The sequence below is a fragment of the Fulmarus glacialis genome, unplaced genomic scaffold (genome assembly GCF_000690835.1).
Source record: "Fulmarus glacialis isolate BGI_N327 unplaced genomic scaffold, ASM69083v1 scaffold39401, whole genome shotgun sequence".
NCBI lineage: Eukaryota > Metazoa > Chordata > Aves > Procellariiformes > Procellariidae > Fulmarus > Fulmarus glacialis.
In genome coordinates this window covers 59,811-80,203 of record NW_009191591.1, presented here as the reverse complement: position 1 = coordinate 80,203, position 20,393 = coordinate 59,811, and the positions used below count along the sequence as shown (strand labels likewise).

General features: G+C 36.0%; 2 protein-coding genes across 2 annotated transcripts in view; both read right to left on the bottom strand.

Moving 5' to 3' along the window:
- Positions 1-872: 872 nt before the first annotated feature.
- On the bottom strand, positions 873-9,150 carry LOC104083317 (sentrin-specific protease 6-like; the record flags this gene model as incomplete). The annotated part of the gene is made up of 5 exons (XM_009586757.1): positions 8,860-9,150; positions 5,740-5,843; positions 3,525-3,613; positions 1,137-1,205; positions 873-1,023 (listed from the first exon to the last, which is right to left on the bottom strand). Coding segments are annotated over exons 1-5 (417 nt in total), but the record flags the coding sequence as incomplete, so codon positions are not given.
- LOC104083316 (sentrin-specific protease 6-like) overlaps positions 8,711-20,393 on the bottom strand; it is a 50,521-nt gene continuing 38,838 nt past the window's right edge. Inside the window, 8 exon segments of the mRNA XM_009586755.1 lie at positions 8,711-9,243; positions 9,245-9,293; positions 14,629-14,721; positions 14,973-15,095; positions 15,943-16,059; positions 16,145-16,251; positions 16,845-17,071; positions 20,161-20,340. Of these exon segments, the coding sequence (XP_009585050.1) occupies positions 9,196-9,243; positions 9,245-9,293; positions 14,629-14,721; positions 14,973-15,095; positions 15,943-16,059; positions 16,145-16,251; positions 16,845-17,071; positions 20,161-20,340 (944 nt within the window). The 3' untranslated portion in view covers positions 8,711-9,195.

The following is a 20,393-nucleotide window of genomic DNA, read 5'->3' as shown; positions in this document are numbered from 1 at the left end:
ACAAAATAGGAAGCACTCGAGGATGGTTCTAAGTTCTCAAGAACTCATTGGTAAATCAAAAGCTTGGGGCTTTGATTTGCATGAATGCACTATGCTAAAGCCTTGCTGCTCTCATATGAATGAGGGGAGGGTGGAGGAATGGAGAAGAAACCACCAGCTTTCTCAGAACAGCTGACTTACAGGAGAGTTTAGGAACGGTGCTCTGAAGTACTATGGACTGTAAACGGAGTTAGTGTCCTATGCAGGCAACATCTCACTTGACCATCATTTCTCCTCCCAACCTAGACCTGAAGGTGCTAATGCCTCTACTTGTGAAAGGAGCTGTAACTTGAAGACCAAGACAATTACAGTAAGTAACATTTTTACCAATGTCTTCAATGGAATCAAGATTTGGCATTTAGCTGTAATGATTCCACTTACATGTTTCAATGCAAGTTAAAAAAACAACTAGCTGTATCATATTAATGAATTTATTCGCAGTCACATTTTCAGGGAAAAAAGAACAAGCTTTGTACCACATCTTTAGTTTAGATTTTGAACTCAAATTTGCACTCTGTTTCTTACCGGATAATTTTAAAGGGTATGCGCTATAAGAACATAAAGGAAGACCCTAAATATATTTTCTTAACATTCTCTCAGAAAATTCTATGGCTTCTGATTTCTGATACATATGTGCAACTAATAACGATAATTAGTTTATTTTCCAAAGAGAATTATTATGTTAATGTTTAAATTAGTTTATAATGCATAATCTAATGAATACATATAAAAGCTACACTAGAGAGCTTTTTATTATTGTAATAATTTTAATAGCTCATATTTGATTGCTGGAGGAGACCCAAAAAAATAGTTACACAAACAGGTATACATACCTCAAAAAAGCTCTCCACATACTGCAGTATGTACACTCCACAATCACTGAAGTTGTTCTGTTGTGGCACTTTTGGGTTGGAACCTTTCATGACATCTTTGGAAAAGCTTCTTTTGTTGCCTTTCCTGACTTCCCATTCCACCTCTAAATATCTATGATAAAAGACCATGCAAATTGAAACTTTTTTTTGCCTGCAGAATTTTGCCAAAAAAACCCCCAAGCCCCCACAAACCAACAAAACCCAAAAAACAGATATGAAACTTACTCCCGTAGGGTTTTCACAACATTTGACCGGGAAGGGCCTCTCAGTGAGTCCATAAGCAAAATGCAGGGTCTAAGAGAAAACACAATTTTTAAGTACAGAATATTTTACAGCAGTTTGGAAAACACAACGTTACACAGCTAGCCAGCTATGAAGTAATTTGTGGGATGACCTTGAACAAAACTAGATCAATACCATAAAGTTTTGCCAGAGCTGCTGTGATGCCCTAACTGGGATAGCTAAATGCAAACTTATCTTTAGATTTAACCATACACTAAGTACAGAGAACTTCGCAATGCACTTAGAAAATATAGTACTGTCAGACTGAAAGCATTTGGTACAGGCAAAATCTAGTTGCCTAAAACGCCCCCTTTTAGACGCACAAGGTATCTGGGACACTGGCAAGAGACTATCAAGTAAGGCATAGAACCCATAAACATCCTTCTGAAGTAGCAGCTGGAGGACAGATGGGACAGCCCACAGTACCTAAGGCGACACTATAGGTATGCGTATTTTAGAAGTGATCCCAGCTAACGAATCTGAAATCTACCTGATAGTTACCCACAAAACACACCCATACTCTATTTGATACACTTTAGAAAAATAACGTATCCATAAACAAACATTTTCTAGAGAACCAAGTCTCCTTGAACACTCTCTTGCACACTACAGATGCTTACATCCCATCGCTTGATCTAGAGGATACTACCTTTGCAGCAGGTATAAACATAACAATCATATCAGCTGCCTTATATGCAACAGCTGGATTTATACATCAAAGCTAACTCATACCAGAGTTCAGAATCTCAACATTAGATGCAAGATGTATTTTGAGGGATAAATAGGATGCAAATTACTTTTCACAAAGCTCTGCTTTCTCTTTTCTAATGATAACACACATGCATTCAGACAAGGCGTCCTTTATAGAAACTGCAAACAGTAAACTCAGACAAAATATCTGCATGCATTTATGTATAGGTTTGTTTACATTTATAAATTATTTTACATGTATGCAATTTTTTAGGCATAAGCATATAATCAATTGAATGATGTTTGCTTCTACTTGTACTTGTTTTAATTTCTGATAAAAGAAGATTATTATTTATATAAGCAATGTTCTTTAAAAATGCACAATCCAGTACTTGGGGGCGGGGAGGCGGGGGGGGAAGGGGAGGAAAGAAGTGCAAGTCTTTTCAAGGGAATTTTCTTTTTCGTATAGAAGTAATTTAAAAATATGCTAATAGTAAAGTATTTAAGTGCCCTTAATGACTTTTGATACTTAAATGTCAAAGATCTTATGACACTTCATGTTTGGATTAAAATGACGTCTGGTGGAAAGTATTAGGTACAGATAATCCATCATCAGAATGGGACAAATTTAGCCGAGCTATAATCAGAAGCTCATAAATATGCTTAAAACTCACAACACAGATGGATTTTTACCCCTTCATGAAAATGTATTGATGGATTTTTACCCCTTCATGAAAACGTATTAAGAACAATTCATACACATTCCATATCATATATAAATATATAATTTTATCCTGCACCATAAGAACGTGTTGTGAAAGCCTTTACCTTTCTAGTAACCATTATATTCACAAAGAAGGAAATATAAAAATGGACAAATAAATTGCAAAAAAATACAAATGAAATTGTGACGGCAGCAATACTAGTAACAGTATTTCCAGATTTGGAATCATGCATTTCTGTCACACCAAAATGCAAGCAACTGCAGTCAATGATTATTAATAAATAATTTCTGGGTTTCAAACATCAAAAAATACATTTTAAGAGTTTTAAAATCCAAAACAGGTAAAAAAGTAAACAAAAAAAAAAGTAACCGAACTTAGTATTGTGGAACATTCTTATTAGAGAAAAAAGAATAATACTAAGAACAGAAAGAGACAATAAAGAGAAATAGCTAGAACACATTTAGATAAGAAATGGGGGCAGTTAAAAATTATTCCCATTTTCCTGTACTAATTTGAGTGGTGGAAGTTAATTATTTCCATTTAAAGACATTATTCTTTTTTTTTTTTTAATATAGAAGGATACATTTAAACATGCTTCTGCACCTTCTTTTTGTAGGAATCTAAGTGCAAGATATCAAAGAACAGCATTATTTGAAGAAACAATCTTCAATTGCCTGAAGCAGCACACAGGCTTAACAGAAACCCAAAAAGCTATTATTTCACTTGTAGTTTCACTCATTAAATTTTCTGCTCACTGAAGATGATGATACTACAAAGTGTAAAATTCTCTCTCAAACACTAATAATATGCCGATTAAATTGTTTGAAGACTGATGTATGACCATTTCCCATAATTACCGTCTTTTAAATTTCATAAACTTTTATGAAATTTCCATTTTAACTGTTTTAATACTTACTGTTTGCAGATAGTAGGCTTCAGGTGCCATTGTCCCATTTCTGAATTACAGTTATCATCTAAAAGGCCACCATCATCACTACTGTCTTCCTACAGAAGCAACATGTTTACAGGTGCTTAAAAGCTAATATTGTTTTTCAAACAGATGCAAAAGAAATTATTGCTATACTTACCATTTTTAGTCAAGACCAATAACATAAGTTTAATAAAGAAGTGGTAGCTTTAATCTGAAACCATTCATTGTTTGTAAAGTTTGCATTACCAACTTTTAGTCACATGATTTCTCAAATCCATGCTGGAACGACATGGAGTGAACGGTGCCATTTATTTAACAACCGCTGAAACTACAAAAAAGCTGCAACTGACATTTTCAAAGCATTGCTGGCTTAAAAGAGGTGCATCTCTACTATCTGGTTATAATCTAAATTACCAATAGTTCCCCTTGCTAATGATTACCAGAAACTTGCTTGGTGGTTTCATGTATGTTATCTTCTAGATGAAAGAAGACAAAATCTGCAATGAACTCAGCATTGCTCCAGCATGCACCAACTTGGTTCTTAGGGCAAGGGAAATTAAACTGCCATGATATTATATATCACGGGTTGCAAAACCAGTCATGCCACAAGCCTGGGAATATCCTTTGACCTTTTGATTTCAATATTGATTGCTATGAAGGATATGGAAGTTTTATGAACAAAATCACTAAGTTCTTGTATCTAAAAGTAACCCAATGATCCATGATTTCTTACCCTTCTACTGAGTTCACTATTATTACCACAGACCATTGCGTTATAGGGAAAAAGATGCCTTCCAAAAATGGGAACCCCCGTATCAGCATGATTTGTGAAATTTTTGGTGAGAATTATGTACACTTCACTTACATGCAGAATCCTAAATCCTCATGCTATGCCATGAAGATGCTGTCGTTTTAGAAACTACTGCCTAGTTCCTAATACGCTTGTTTCTGTTGCAGCCTCAACTCCATTTTTGGCAAATGTGAAGGTGCACTCAGCCTGTCATGGTCTATAATTTCTACTTGCTTTGTGCATTCTAGAAGATATCAGTGACAGCTTCAGTCCGAGTTAAGTTCTAAGCTACACTGCAACTAGGGAACTTGGCATCTTTTCCTCCTCTCAAGGAACACAGCTGGCCATGTGCTTTCTTCCCTGCCTTCATGCCACGTACTTCAGATTGGAAACACTCTACTACTTTTCAGGGAACTCTAACTGCTACAAAACAGAAAAAAAGGCACTTCCATCAGGCGAGAAGCACAGAATGTTTGGGCAAGTGGCATGACAGGAGAGGTGGGTTGAGGCTGTATGAAAAGCATAGTTAGGTTTCAACATAAACTGGAGCTTTTATATGTGTGTACACATATACATACTATTTGGAAGCCATTACAAATAGCTACAGACTTTGGAAAATAATTGTTTGTTCTGGAATCAAAGGTGAAAAATAGGTAATTCCTAGACTGTGTATCTGATAGCCTCAGATTCTTTATTTCAGACAACTTGGAGTCATACACCTGGAACATGAACAGGAAGGCCAATTAGGAAGAGTAAATGTGTAACTCCTAGCTTGCTCACATTAAACTTACACTGTAGAAGCAACAAGGCTATGAAATAATGCCCTCATACCCAGTAGTGAGTCAGTAAAGGACATTTTAATGGCCAGTCTTTCAACAGCTCTAAAATCTAAATGTCTTCCAATTAGAACAAGGACACTACTTGTCCATAAATCCATGTTGTTTAAATTTGATTAGGAGAAGCACCGATGAAACAAAACAGCAGAATAGCACCTACTTATAAACGTGTCTGTTTATGTCCAGGAAATGCAGCTGAAAGAAGAGTAACTTGTTCTTGGGTCTGGCAGATAAACATGGGGGTGGGGCAGATGGAAGATAGAAATGTGTTGACTTTCAGAGTTTCCACTAAAATCAGTGTGTAATATTGTTGCTATGCAAGAGACTCACAAAATTAAATGCAGGATCAGTACAGCAGTTTCCTATTAAACAGTTTAATGAATGAATGTACCTTCCTCTCCTGTCAGCTAATTTGCAAATTTTTGTAGGTAACCAGTGCTTTGGAATTGACACTTGTAAAGATAACTAGTTTTAGACAATGCATATTTACAATGTGTATACAGCTTTTAAGCAGCCCATTCAAAATACAACACAACAGTTCACATTTCCCAAATAAAATTGCTAAATTCTTTACCTGGTTATCTTGGTCTTCAGAAAAATCTATAAGCTCATCTTCATTTAGTTTACTGCCATCAGCTGAGTCTTCACTATAGTTTAGCCTGATTTTGTGCAATCCATCTGTATCAATCACAGATTTTTAAACATCAAATACTATGTCATCATTGAAGACCAAACTAGCTTTAAATACCTTAGATTTGCTCAAGATTGCTCACAATAACTGTGATACAGCTGACGTATTTTATTCATGCATATGAACAAAAGCAAAAAGTTTCTTCTAAGTAACACAGCAGAAACTGTTCCTTATTCTTTGAAAAAAATTCTAAAGACCTAGACTAAAACCCACCATGAAATTACCCTGTAGTTCCATGAAGCCTTTATAAGAGTATACATTGGTACTGCTACCAAAAGGGGCAGTCTCATTTGGTCCCTAATATAACTGCTTATCCCCATCCCTAGCTGGTACCTTCCATGACACCAAATACATCCACAAACAGTGGACCAGACTGAGAAAGTCAGTCACAAGCTTATTATTTTTTTAACTTGAATCAGTTCCTTGATCAGATTTTCTGTGCAATTATATGAAGACTTGTGCTGGTAAAAGGGAAAAAGCAGCTTGGGAACACACTGGTAGGGAGGGTAGAATGCAGGATCAGCTCTCCTGGGAGCAGCAGCTTAGAACTTCACTGTTTGCTACATAAAAAGAGTATGTGTAAATTCACGCCCTACCCCCTCTACATATTTAGTCACTTGGGAAACAGCATCAGAAGAAATAAAGAATAATGAATGTTATGGTATACCTGTGAAAGAAGCAGATACAGACAGCTACAGGCTCACTAGTCTTACTATATTACCATGCAAGACTTCAGAACAGATTTTGAGGGGAAAAATAATAAACTATGTGGAAATATGTGAAAAATTAATAACTCATGCCAGCAAAACTTGAAATCTTCATAAGAAAACTTTTCCTAGAACAGGGCTATATAATATATCTAAACAATCACATAAATAAATGTGTTGGTTATGGTGTCACTGGAGGACATATTACTTATTAAAGAAAACCAGGATTTCTCTAAGAACAGTAAATAGGGCAATGAACTAGCTAATGGAAAAAATGGAGAAGACCTGCATTTGAGAATACTTCAACAGAGAAGTTGAAGTAACACTTTGGAAAGAGGTTACCAGTGGAGTTCCACAGGGACAAAATTGGAAATTAGTCTTACTCAGTATCTTTGAAAAGACCTTAGCACAAGAAGTAGGCCATATGCTTATTGCTGACAGATTCCTAAAAAATAAAAATTGATATCAAGAAGAATCACATCTTATACAAGAATTGACCAATAAAAGGGATTAGTTAAGTAATTAAAAATATATATATTTTGGATGATTTCTTCAAAGTTACTTAGGTATCAATTCCTACTGATTTACAAGTCCAACACCAGGATTTAGTCTGAGATCAAGACATCTAAGTTTAGGCTCCCATGTATAGTAGGCATCTAGGGTCTCACAATATTAAGCAGAGACCATAATCAGAGCAGAGAGCTACTCAACTGAACAGCTACTCTATGTCTGCTTTAGGGTAAGAAGAGGAGGTCTCTTGGTTTCATTGACTATACTATCAAAGGCACCTGCTGTCTTTTGAGATATCCTAGGATATCAAGGACATACGTATGGATTTGACAGAGTCAAGACTCAAGACCCACACGCTTCTGGAGCAACAGCTGAAGGCTGGGCAGAAAACCCAATGGCCTACATCCCCATCTTCCATCTGGTTGAAATGGAAGTTTAGATACATAGCGCATTCAAATTTAGCTGCCTAAATATACGCTTAGTGTCAATCTCAAACTGAATCTCACCCCTAAACCAGGACTGTGACCTGTAAGAATGTCTGCATTAATGAAAGGGTGCATCATCTGCAATAGCTGAGCAAGAGAGTCTGAGTGTTTTAGTAGCAACAGAATGACCATCAGCCACCAATACAATGCAGCCATAAAAAAACCAAAAGAAATGTAATCGTAGCAAAAATATATGTCATAAAGTACGTTCCAACTAATTACAGACAAGTAACAGCAGCAGCATCCAAGACATATGAGACCATAACATACACCAGCAATATCATAAACAGTAACAATCACACATAAAATGAAAAATCAATTCAAACGAGCAGATCTGCACACACCCCCAATCCCCCCTGCCAAGACCTTCTAGAAGTGACAATGTTATCATAAATGAATAAATTTAGATTAGAAAGTAGGAGAGTGTTTATACCCACAAAGATATTAAAGTTGTAATGGCCTGCAGTATACGATTAGACCATATGATTGATAATCTTTTCAGATCTTGTACTATAAACTATGCAATTACTTACTGTGTAAATTAAGTCAGTAGGAATACTATCGGTGACTAAGTAAAAGTTTTTGCATGACCAGATGTTTTGTACTCTATGCCTCAAGCGGATCCAAACCTTGCAGTGAGCAGAGAAAACAATCTTTTCCTAAGTCCTTCATCTGCCTTTAAAAGTATGTCAGCTCCTTTGTTCGCTTTGGTACAAACACTGTTCCAGATCACTGAAATCAGCATCCACAGCAGTGATGCATGGAGAATGTAACATGGAGGTCATGTGAGAGAATTTTTTTTAATTACTACTTTCTTCTCAGTCTTTTTACATCCCTTCTATCAAGACATTAAAGAATTTAATGGTGTTGAAGCAAAACCTCAAATGCTAGAAAACACTGGAATTAAGGTTGCTTTCACAATCTTAATTCAGCTCCCCCATGCACATACATTATGAAGATCCATGGTCAACTGCTATTCTTTCCTTAACAATTACAGTCTTAAGTGATGCAAAGTAATATGTACAAAATGATTTTGTGTGGAAAAAAGGTCACACAACTGAAAAATTCATCTGATTTGGGAAAACAGTGTTCTATCTCCAACCTTATGCCATGAGAGTTATGTCAACAGCCACAAAAACATTTTATATGCAATGGCTATAAATTACTTGTATCACAAGCACTCAAACTTCAGCCACATACTAAACTTTCAAAGCATGAAGTTTACACAATTGCAAAAGTAGTAACAGATGTGAAATCTCCAAATTTTTCATTTAAATATGCATATTTTTACAATTACATACCCATAGATTGGCTAGCAGTTGTGAATTCACCCTGTATACCATTTTCATCCGAAGTCCTATGGTCAAGTTTATGGCATGCTGATTCCACAGTGTTAGGTTCTTCCACATCACTGTCTACTTGATTTAGTTTTTTGAAAACACTTTTTCCCCTGCAAGGACTTCTTCTACAACATGAAGACTCACTGTCCTCTGTTTCAGTGTTTGGGTCAATTAAAGCTGTATTATACTTTTTGGTCAACGTCTTCTTTGCTGTGGACTTCGAAGGCGAGTTTTGTGCATCTAACTCATTTGGCAAAGGAGATGGTGTGTTGCTCTCTCCATCTGAAGAGGAAGATTTTATCTGTGCTGTAGCGTTTTCATGATAGTGGGGATTTGGTTCATATTTAGGTTTTTCTAAACCAGGAAAACAGATGACAGCCAAAAACCAGTGGGCACTGCAAAGGAAAAAAATACATTAAAAACTAGCAATTGCATTAATGCTCACAGTTAAACCTTAAGTTGGTAAAAATCAAACAAAAGATTGAGTGCGCGTGCACACACACAAAAAAACCCAAACCCTATCCCCCATAGCTATCAAAGATAGATTGTAATAGCTGTTCGCTTTTCTGAGCAGGTTTTACTAAAGCCTTCACAGTCTTCTCTAAAGGTAAGATTACTCCATGCAAGTAGTCACCAAACAAATTCATTAATATGATGCAGTTAGTTGAAAACAGGTGCCGCCTAAATATTTATTTCAATTTGCTCATACTTTATACATTCTTTTCCTTCTTTGAATTAAAGCTTATTTCTTTTTTAACATTTTCTTTATCACTGCATGCATTAGAGATTGTAGAGTTCGTGTTTTATGGCTCTATAAAGTTTTCTAGTAGTTCAGCACTAACAACACAAGTAGTCAGATCTAACAGAATAGCTGAATTGCTCATATTCTTCCGCCTATGAGATCTTCCAATTGTATATGACACTTCACATTTTTAAAGAAATCTTGTCAACAGTGAATTAAAAAAGGGGAGAAAAGTGTGTTTGTAATGCCATCGACAAGACTGTTTTCCTCCTCACCTGTCACAGAACTGACATTCTAACCCTTTCAGGATCAAAAATAGTTATATCCCCCAACACAGAACAACATTTGCCCCAGTTTCCTCCTTCTCTCCCTCTGTCTCTTCAGACTTCACTGACTTGCCATTCAATTGGAAATGGAGCAGCAGCAAATTCAGGGATTGAGGCATTGCAAGCAGATATCAACTGACCTGATTTAGAAATTTTCTGAAGGTTCTCTGATTCCCTACAGCAAATAACAAAACAGAACCTAGCTATGTATTATGCAGAACCTAGCTATGTGAAGTAAAATTTCAATGTTTTAGAAAAAAGAAAAAGCAGTAGCTAAAAATGCATGTCTAACTGACATATTAAAAAATTAATTAGATGATTATGAAGCCTAAACTCCATCGAAACTCAACAGCAGTTAAAGTAAGTGGCCTTTGAAAGCAGCACGTGAAGTATGGAGGCATTTTGTCTTGAATGATTCACCATGCCTAGTAAATGTATATATTAGGTATTGCCAAACCCTGGAAATTGTGTGTGCTCTATTAATACAGGATTTATATACCAATTATGTAAATAGACTAGCAAATTAACCTGGATCTAAAAAGAAAATAGGTTGTAACTTTTAAAAGAACAACCTATTTCTATTGGAGACTTGAACAAAAAGGACTGTATTGCCAAAGGACACTGATGTGGTCATGGTTAAATCAGCCATATTGTTCTGAAGTTAATTCTCCCCTAGATTCATCCTGACCACTTCCAGCTACTGCAGTTTGACAACTTGTTAGCTGATGAGCCCACATGCCCTAAACTAGTGGTTATGCGAGAATCTGGAAAGACTTTCTGGAAGTAGATACTGAAGTCCAGCAACAAAGTAATCATTTTTAGAATGTACTCTTAAACCAGATGCCAGAATAAATAGTTGTGTCCTAAAAGGAAAAAAAAAAGCATCATTCTAGGCAGCACAGGAGAAGTGTTATCAGGGGCAACCACTAGCAGCATTCCTGTAACGCAAGAAAAGCTCTCAAGTTCTCTCAAGTCCTAGAATAACTTGTTTCACATACTACTTAATTCAAGATACAAAGAAGCAAAAGAAACTCTGAGATTGGTTCTCAACCAGACTAATTTTGACACAATTACAGTTTGAGACCTTCTATAAATAGTAGTGAATGCAGATCTTTCACTGGAACCAAACAAACTCTTCCATAGCTTTGATCCGCTGTTGTATGGCAGAGAAAGTTCTGTTGACAAGGACTAATTACCAGCATCAAACCACATGGCAAATTCCTGAAAAATACCTGCAGTACTGCAATGCGTCAAGTTGCAAGCATTGGGAGAGTCTAGACAACTCAAGACTGTATGTGAATTCTATGATCATAATCTATGAAGACAAGGAATACACTGATGGAATAGAAGTGGGTGATGAAAGCCTTACTACGCTATATTAGGTTGCACATACAGATGCCCAGGCAAAGGCATGTTGAAAAAATATTGAAAAGCAGGTCCTCCAAAAACCACACAGAATGGCATGTACTTTGCTCTCTATACACCACAGGCATTAACTGGCTCTCCCTCCTCACCACTGATTCTCTGTGCTCCTAGCATTTTCACTAATCCCTTGAAGTTATGAGACAATGCCCCAATTACAAAAAAACCCCGACAGCTAAATGCCAAGTAGTTGGAAGTTATATTCTACTGAACATACAGCATGTAAACATCTCCATTCTTGTCAACACGAAGTGTGGCAGTCCTCATTTTGCAAGTGAGGAACAGGAGCATGGGGAAATTTGGGGAAATTACATAACATAACAGAAGTCACACAAGCTGTGTGAAAAAGCTGCAACTTAGTACAGATGTTAGGTCCCAGCCCACAGCCTTCATCATGAGACTTGCATATCTGAAAGACTCACTGCAGATTAAGAAGCCAACTAATATACAAATCAGCACCACAAATATATAAAAATGTTGTATTTGGCACAAAAGCAAGGTTTCACAGTTCTATTAACAGACAAAGTCCCAGGGACTATATATTTCATAACACCTTATATACACAGCTACAGAATGCTACCTGAGGCTGCAACTTACACAAACAGATCTATACTGTACTTGCTAACCAGATCAGAAATCCTTCAGGTTAGTATTTTGCTGTTAAGAAACAAAAATCAGCACTGATACTTATTGCCTCTTTCGTCAGCAGTATGTTTAGTTCCAAAAATAAAACTTTCTGGTTCTACATCAGAGAACCTAAGAAGCACTTGAAGTTGTACTGTAATGAAGTTAATGAAAATAAAACAGGATTTACATGTCAATTCAACATAAAGACAAGAGCTACATATCAAAGTAAGAGAGATACTTGCAATAAAGTAACCAGCAAAACCTCAAAAACATTTTTTGACTGAAAAAAGTAAGTTAAGACGACTCCAGTTCTCTGCTCTTGACCCATTTTGAAACACAAGAATATATGGAACAGAGCAGTCAAATGTACAGTAACCTGGTAAAGCCTGCTATTCTTCTGTGTCATGGCAATATAAGGAAGGAGGAGACACTTAGCAAGTGACAGATCTTCTACTAGGATAGAGGCCTAGAAGCCTTCGTACTTGCCGTTTTTGTGTTCTTCCCCAGGTAGCTCCCCAATCTGCTCTCTGTCCTGCGATACCAATTACTCATCATAATGGGCATATTTAATTGTCGAGTCACTGATTCTTTCCTAAATACGTTAGCATCTCCCCAAGAAAGTTCAGCTTTTTGTTCCTCAAAAGAGAGTGTTGGGTTTTGGGGAATGGGGGAAGTGACATGTTTGAGGGGAGACAGAATAGCAAGGTGCATCCAAGAAAAATACTAGCAGCTAATAACAATAAATTGAAAAAAAAAGAAATATGGAAGATCTAACTTAGGCTTTCTTTGCCAGAAGGCACATCAAAAACAACAATAAAAACCAAACCCACTCCCCCCTACCCCCGCCCTGGTCAAACCACCACTTTCTCATCTCCCTGGATGCTTGGGTTTTTTTTCTGCTCTGCAATGTTCTTACTGTACATATCAGGAAATCACTTTTGCAAACTAATGTCCTACTATCACCACTTACCAAGTTTCAGTTCACAGTGAAGGACAGTTCCAAAAAGCGTGAACAGAATAATTTCCAGATGAAAGATGCACACCAAGAGTACACTTTTCATGCTCTAATCACTACTGGATGAGTCCATGAGACCAAGCCAGTCCAAAGCAAAATCCCCAATCCACACACAGTGTGAACATCATGCCTTCAGTACAAACTCTTTTGTTCTGCAAATTCACTCCTACTGAGCTGCACTACTTGCCAAGGTGGACGTTGCTTTATTTGCTTAACAGTAAATGAACAAGACAGTGAAAACTACTATGTGCTAAGTTACTAGCAATATAATTAATTGTTGTAAAACCATGGAACTATTTCTTTTCATTTTCAGGTGACTTCTATGTCACACTGTCTGGTATTGGCAGCATAATCAGTCTAATTTCTCCTATGCATAACCAACGTGGATGTGTGAATGACAGAAGAGAGGATGGTGGGAAGCAAACTATATAACAAGCTCTAAGGCAACTAAAATTTAAGTGACACACTTCAACGTTCTGGTACTTAAAGCTTCAGAGGAGAGGGATGGCAAGGATGAAGTCTGCAGTGGAGAGGAGGAATATCTTATCTTACACCTGAGTCATTTTCATTACCTAAGGACTGGCTGTCTTCCCATGGCTGTACAGATGTCACAGCATCTCAAAATCTAAGTTCAGTGCTTGAGAACAGCTTTCTCAGGCATTTACTTATGACTCCATAACAAAGACAGATCTATGGTCAGTTACCTCATAACTGCCTCCCTACAGCTAGCCTCAGAATTCAGCTGGGGAGGAACCGGGAAAAGAGAAGATTCAGAAATTCTCCTCCACTGCACAATGGCACGGTACGTAGATAAACTTCTTTGAAGAGCTTTTAATTAAAAAACCAAACTATTCTTTGAATTTTCAAAAGATCAGTTAGGTACGCCTATGATAAGTCAATTACAATTCTCCTGTCTCTCTGCCCTTACTTTATTTATGTTCTTATTGTATATTTTTAAAATGCAGTAGTTTAACTTTCCTAAATATTTTGGCTTAAAGACTGCTTAGATTCTTTTTGTGAAATGTAGAAATGTGTTTGTGACAACTTGCTCTGATCTTAAGGAAAGGAAGCATCATTAAAAGTCCTTAACAACCATTAGAATGCTAACAGTCTGCTTCCTGACCCAAGAAAAATATCAGGACAAAAGGATATAAAGAAAAAGAATAAAGGTCCCAGTACAGGGCGATAGAGATTTTCAATTGCATTTTCTTCCAATATAGGTTTATTGTAACTAAAGGATGATACCATCTATACCAAAGAGATCTCATTAAAAGAAAAAGTATGTACTAAAAAAGGTAAATCCAAAAGTTATCAAAGACACTTAGAAGAAAGAAGCTTAGAAGAAAGAAGTCCAGAGAACCAGGTAAAACCTAGAAAAAGTACTCAGAAAAGTTCATTTTTGCTCAGTCTTTATATTGTTGGATACTTCTTATACTACAACAGCGCACTTAAAGGTCTTATATTACTATTTTGTTTTTATCACTTGGAAAAAGATGTTTATTCTCCTAATTTTTAACTTCAATTCACACTATAATGTAACTTTCAATTTTAGAATTATGAAGCTTAAGCCTATGCAATAAAAAGGTACGTGTACTTACGCTTCATTAAGGGGAACAAAAATGAAATCTTTCTCAAAAATGTCAACATGCCGTGTCCATGTTTTTACTCGCCCATGTCGTTTTTGCTGTATTCTGCAAGAAGAAACCAACACGTGATTTGTAGGGTGGCTTATTGTAATTGAAAGACTACTTTTCCAGATATTTTCACCTTAATAGCTTAAGATTTTCAAGGCATATTCTATGTTTATTATAGGTCCAGATGCTTCCTAGAGTTGTGTTGGTATCATAATATTGTCTGTAAGGATTTTATCTCTGTAAAGCATCTGTTTTATAGTCTTCACTGTACTTAGCTCTTAGTAAAACTGACTTATCAACAGACTTACGAAAGGTTTGAAGTTTCATGAATATTTCTTCTTTCTCTTTGATTAAGGCGTTTATAGAAGAATGAACTGAACACATGTATTCTATCAGCATCTTCTTTTTTCAGTTTTTCAAGTACCAAATACCTAAAATCAGTTAAAAAAAATTATGAAAAATTCATGGAGGTCTTAACTCACAGTATTCATCACCAGAGTAAAAAGGACTACCAACAGTGCTATCTCCCCAACAAATTGTTGCAGCCTTTTACAAAATAGCTGTAAGAATATTAGAGCTAACTAACCACAGGAACTCATTAATGCAATATCTGTGTCAATATTTCAAAGTACTAAGTGCTCTGCTCAATCAACAAGTTGTTCTGCTGCTGTTGTATTTATTTTTATATCATGGCAGGAAAACAAATTTTCAATGAGTTTGTTACATATGACCTATCTAGGAAAGACCCATATTTTGTAACTGAGCCACTAAATCTCCAAACACTCCCAGAGTGATGCACTAGTTTTCTTTTCACCTCTAAAATATTTTAATAGACTGAAAATTATACACACGCACCTTATGTGTAGCATAAACACAGCAGCATGTAACAATTTAATATACTTCTAACATCTGTGGCATCAGTGACACCAAAAAATTAATTTATGTATTAATCAAAACAAATGAAACTCCAGGGAACACAAATACTCTGGAAAAAACAACTGAACTTAAAAAGGCTTTTTTTTTTTCCTTGCAGTTAAAATTCCTCTTCAGATGCTAAGAAATTTTCAAGAACCTTTTTTCCAAGTGAGAACAACGTCACTGTCAAGCAGGATAAGAGAGGAACCAAAATTTCTTGCAAAAACACAAAACAACCTTCAAAATTAGAGTATACATAGTTGGAGACCAAGTGTTATCAAGTGATCTATGAATTTTTAATGTCAGAACTTTTCAAGTTTCAAAGTAAAAGACGACTAAAAACTGATTTGAAATAAAACTTACTTTAAATAAAAATCAATAATAACATCATTTAAAAATTCTCCTTCATTTAGACAATGGAGGTCTTCATTGGTCACAGAAATACCACCTTTAGCTGGAGGAGGTGGATAAACTATCAACCTGAAAAGAAAAATACATTCAATAATAAATATGAAATGCCAAAAAACCTCAGAGAATTGTTACAGGGCAAAGACAAATATCTTACTTTTCTATAGGACCAATAAATACTGTATGTGGTTCTCCAATTTCTTCATCATCATCAAAATACGGTAACTGTTTATTTCGCTGCTGCATTTTGGACTCAGAAGCAACCTTAAAAGAATAAAGTCAAGATTAATTTGCATACTGTGTTCAAATTTACCAAAAAGGTAATAAAGCTTTGTGAAGTCCAGTGGTGTAATATCCATTGCTTTTGAGAAGGACTTCAAATTTGTTTTTTTTCCTTTCCTAGTTCATTTATTACACTTAGGTCTGTACTCATTTCTTGCAGAGCCACAAAACTTGTAGTTTTGTTTAAAGAAAGCATTAATTAAATTTAACTACAACACTGCAACTTAATTTCTTGTTTGAAATATCATAATTGTACCAGTAGATGAATTTGGAAACAATTATGTTGTCTAATTACAGTATAAATTTCTTGTCCCTTAAAAATTTTTAAATGACAACATTACTTGTGGACCATTGTACAACCTTACGATCAAACTAAACACACTAAAAAGTACTGTGAATAAACAGACTATTTCCCATAGCCTCATAATCCACCATGGACCAGTCTGGGAATCCTCATATAAAAGCCAGCAGAAGTTGTTGGAATTTTTTTTTGTCTAGTGACTAGCACACTATCTTTAGTGCATTTGTAACCAAAGTAATATAATGACTTTGTCGTAAAACAAAAACATAATTACATTTTTAATTTTGTTTTCTCTGTGAGATGGGCTTCCTTTGGAATTGTCTTCCAAACACTTAGTAAATGCAACAAGCCTGCCATTGGCTTCTTCAAAGGAAATTTTCACAAAGAAGTCAGAAATATTATTTCTAATACCAATGTCAGTAATTATTTTCTCAAATATTGAGTTTGCATGAGGATCAAGACCAGTTTCAAAAATTAAAATGATGTACTGTTCTTCTTGACCTATGAAAAAGCAGAGAGAAAATTATCATTTAGAACAAAATAAAATATGTCACAATTATAAACAGATTTCAAAGAATCACAGGCCAACACAGGTACATACTGCTGGCAATACATATAAGCAGCAATACACATGTATGCAGACAGACTGAAGGATTAACTACCAAAACCTTCTACCTACATTTGCAAAAAGAGTGCATTCAAGTTCTGCCTAATCTAGAAATGTTAATTATTACACCTGATAAATTTTTAAAAGACACTGAATGCAAAGCCAAAACATATTTTGAAATAACAGCTTCTCTGCTTACTGACAGTATGACTCTGTAATCAGTACTTTCTTTTTCTTATTACAGTTCCTATCCTATTGTTTCAATACAATTCCAGAACTTATGTATTCATCATAATTTCCTCTCTATATAGGGCAACACCATGTCCTAATTTCTCCCAGGGCAACACTAAGAAGTCGAGAGCAGCTCCCTCAAAAATCAATGAAGATACGTTCATCTGTGGAAATTTATTAGAAAAGGAGAACTGTATTAAGAATGTAGATGGGCTTTTGTGGTCTCAACGTTTATTATAAAAATGGCTTTTATCTACTTAACCCCTTCAACATCTACACGATATTTTATTTTAAAACATTTCAGCCTGGTTTTCTCCTACTTTCAAATAGATGTGATTGCAAAAGGGGAAGAAAAAAAAAGAGAGAACTAAGACAACATATACTAAATTAAAGAAAAAACAGTATATGAGACCCCATGATTCAGGTAGATTCATGGTCTCTCCTGATCCTAGAAGGTTTCACTATAAAACATTATTGCTTTTTGAAAATTTTACATATTAAAGTCACTACAGCATATAAGCCCAGAGGTCCCCAGCCTTTTAGCTAAAACAGTCTGTAAGAATCACTTTCACATGGATATACAGCACTGACATCGACATGTCAGCTCTTTCAGACAACAGAGATTCTCAGAAACAGTGGCAGGTTGAAAAAATTACTACTTTAACTTGGGGTAGCTAGCAAGTAGGACACAAAACTGCTTAGAAACTAAACTGAATAGAATACTGAGGGGAAGAAAAAGTACATTTTTCAGAAAACTGTTTCCAGACTTAAATGGGAAAATAAGCTTGATGCTTTTTGAAAAAGTGGACACAAACTGTATACCACATATTAGAAACACAAAGTTCTAACAAAACTACTCTTAATGACTCTAGGCACGTGTTGTTGGGTATATAAGTACAAAAACCTGTAATGGCAATTTCACAGAAGAAACAGTTATTTTTCTCTGATCAGATTTCTGTTACCATAGAAACAGAAATCTCTTAAGGATCTCCGATTCACTGGCAACCAGTTTTCATTTCTAGAAAGTATGCATCTGATCAAGGAAAGGAATTTAAAATGTCACAGTAATCAAAATCTTCATCTCCTACACAGGTAAAGGGATCTCACCACCTATAAAAGCACAGCCCTGCTTTCAGGTCCTATAACATAAACAAACCAAAACCTCTCTGCCCCTGGTGAACATTCTGCTAACAGAATACCGTCAGGCACTCTCTCATGGTTACTCTTGCTAGCCTTAATAAATCTTGTATTTCTTTTGGTACAGTGGCTTAGCTTCAACAGGTCAGCCTACACCTTTACCAAAAGCTGGAGAATGTGAATTGGATCAATCAGCTATTATATAAATACCACCCGCTCACATCATCTGAAAAATAAAAAAAGCAGTAAGTTGCACTAAGAGGAATTATTTAGGCCGTCAGACACAGGAATAGGATTCAGGCTGCAAATCCCAGTCTCATGTAGCTGGCTAACTCAGAGGGACCTGTTTTTCTGTAAGAGAAGAAGAGTTTCAGACACATGCATAACCATTTCCTTTTGGTTGTTCTTAACTCAGCATGCTAACTTCTGAAAAATAATTCTTCAGCAGCATATTTCCCAATTCACTGCACACAGAATTTAGATGTCTAACTGGGTTTTGGGTGTTCCTATTTTGGGAACGAGGCATCTACACACAATTGCTTATACAGCTATGGATTCAGGTTCAAAGTAATTTCATTGCTCACATAGCAAATATCAGCTGTGTCACAAAGTCCTCATAAGTATCAAGTACAATGAAGCAATTGGGTGTAAAACTAGCTGAGAGCCACAGCCTCAGAGGGAAAAGCTGGAGGGAGAAAGGCTGAGGGACATGTAAAGGGAAGGATTTCTTACCCAGACAACTCAGGAAGCTTTTCCTTTTTTCACCTGTGAACATCTGTGTTCACCTGGGGTCTAATGCCTGCTCCCAGGACTGTCTCTAGCTCCCCCGCACGTTCTCCAATTACTTTTGTAATTATAATACTCCTTACAGCTCACACTTTTTATAGGAGGTGGATGAGGTTATTTTAACAGTATTATACTTTGGAAGCACACGATTCTGAGATTGTTGAAAGCGTTCTTCCTCCATTTGAATGCATCATGTATCTATGAAGCTGAGTACAAGTATAAATAACCACAAAATTTAACCTGAAGAAAAGCCTATTTAAGGGGAAGAGGATTCTATGCTAATTTAAAAAACTGTGTGCATATTAAGATGCTTGAGGAAAACTATGTTGAAATGAAAAATTTTAAGATACATGGAGACAATCCACTTGTTTTCCAAGCAGATATTTGTCTATAACACATCACTACGAGCATATGGAAAAAAACCCAAGAAGCCAACCCACACAACAGTTTCTACTGAAACTAAGGCCTGTAAGCAGAAGAGCACAGAAAGCAGAAGTATACCAAAAGTTGTCATACAAATGTAAAGGCCTGTATACAAAAGCTAAACAAACCAGCTTGCTTTCATTCAGTACAAATATTAGTGAAAAAAGTTATACTAAACTGACTAGATGTTGTAACTAGCATGTGTCTGGACAAACAGAAGACTACAGTTTTGCCAAGTTGTTCTGAACTGTACTCCTCATAAGGCTGGGAAGGTGATCATGTCTGGAAAAAACTACACCTGCCCCAGGCAATGATGCCAGTTTTATTCTTTAGTGCAGTCAGTCATGATCCAAAACATGAAAACACAATTTAAAGTGAAATAGTAGACTAAAATTTTTTTACTTACTGTCTCCTTTACATTCGTACCAGACATTATCTTTACTCATTTTCAGTTGGTCTCTCAGGCTACTACAGGTTGATGGTATGGTTTGTAGGAAAACTACTGGTAATTTTCGGACACTACACCATTCACATTTGGTAAGTTCTGAAGTTTTCAGGTTAATCTCTCGGATTTCGCCTTCTGATTCTAGAAGAAAATAATGACATTATACTAAATTCTAGTAAAAATACGTAGGTTTC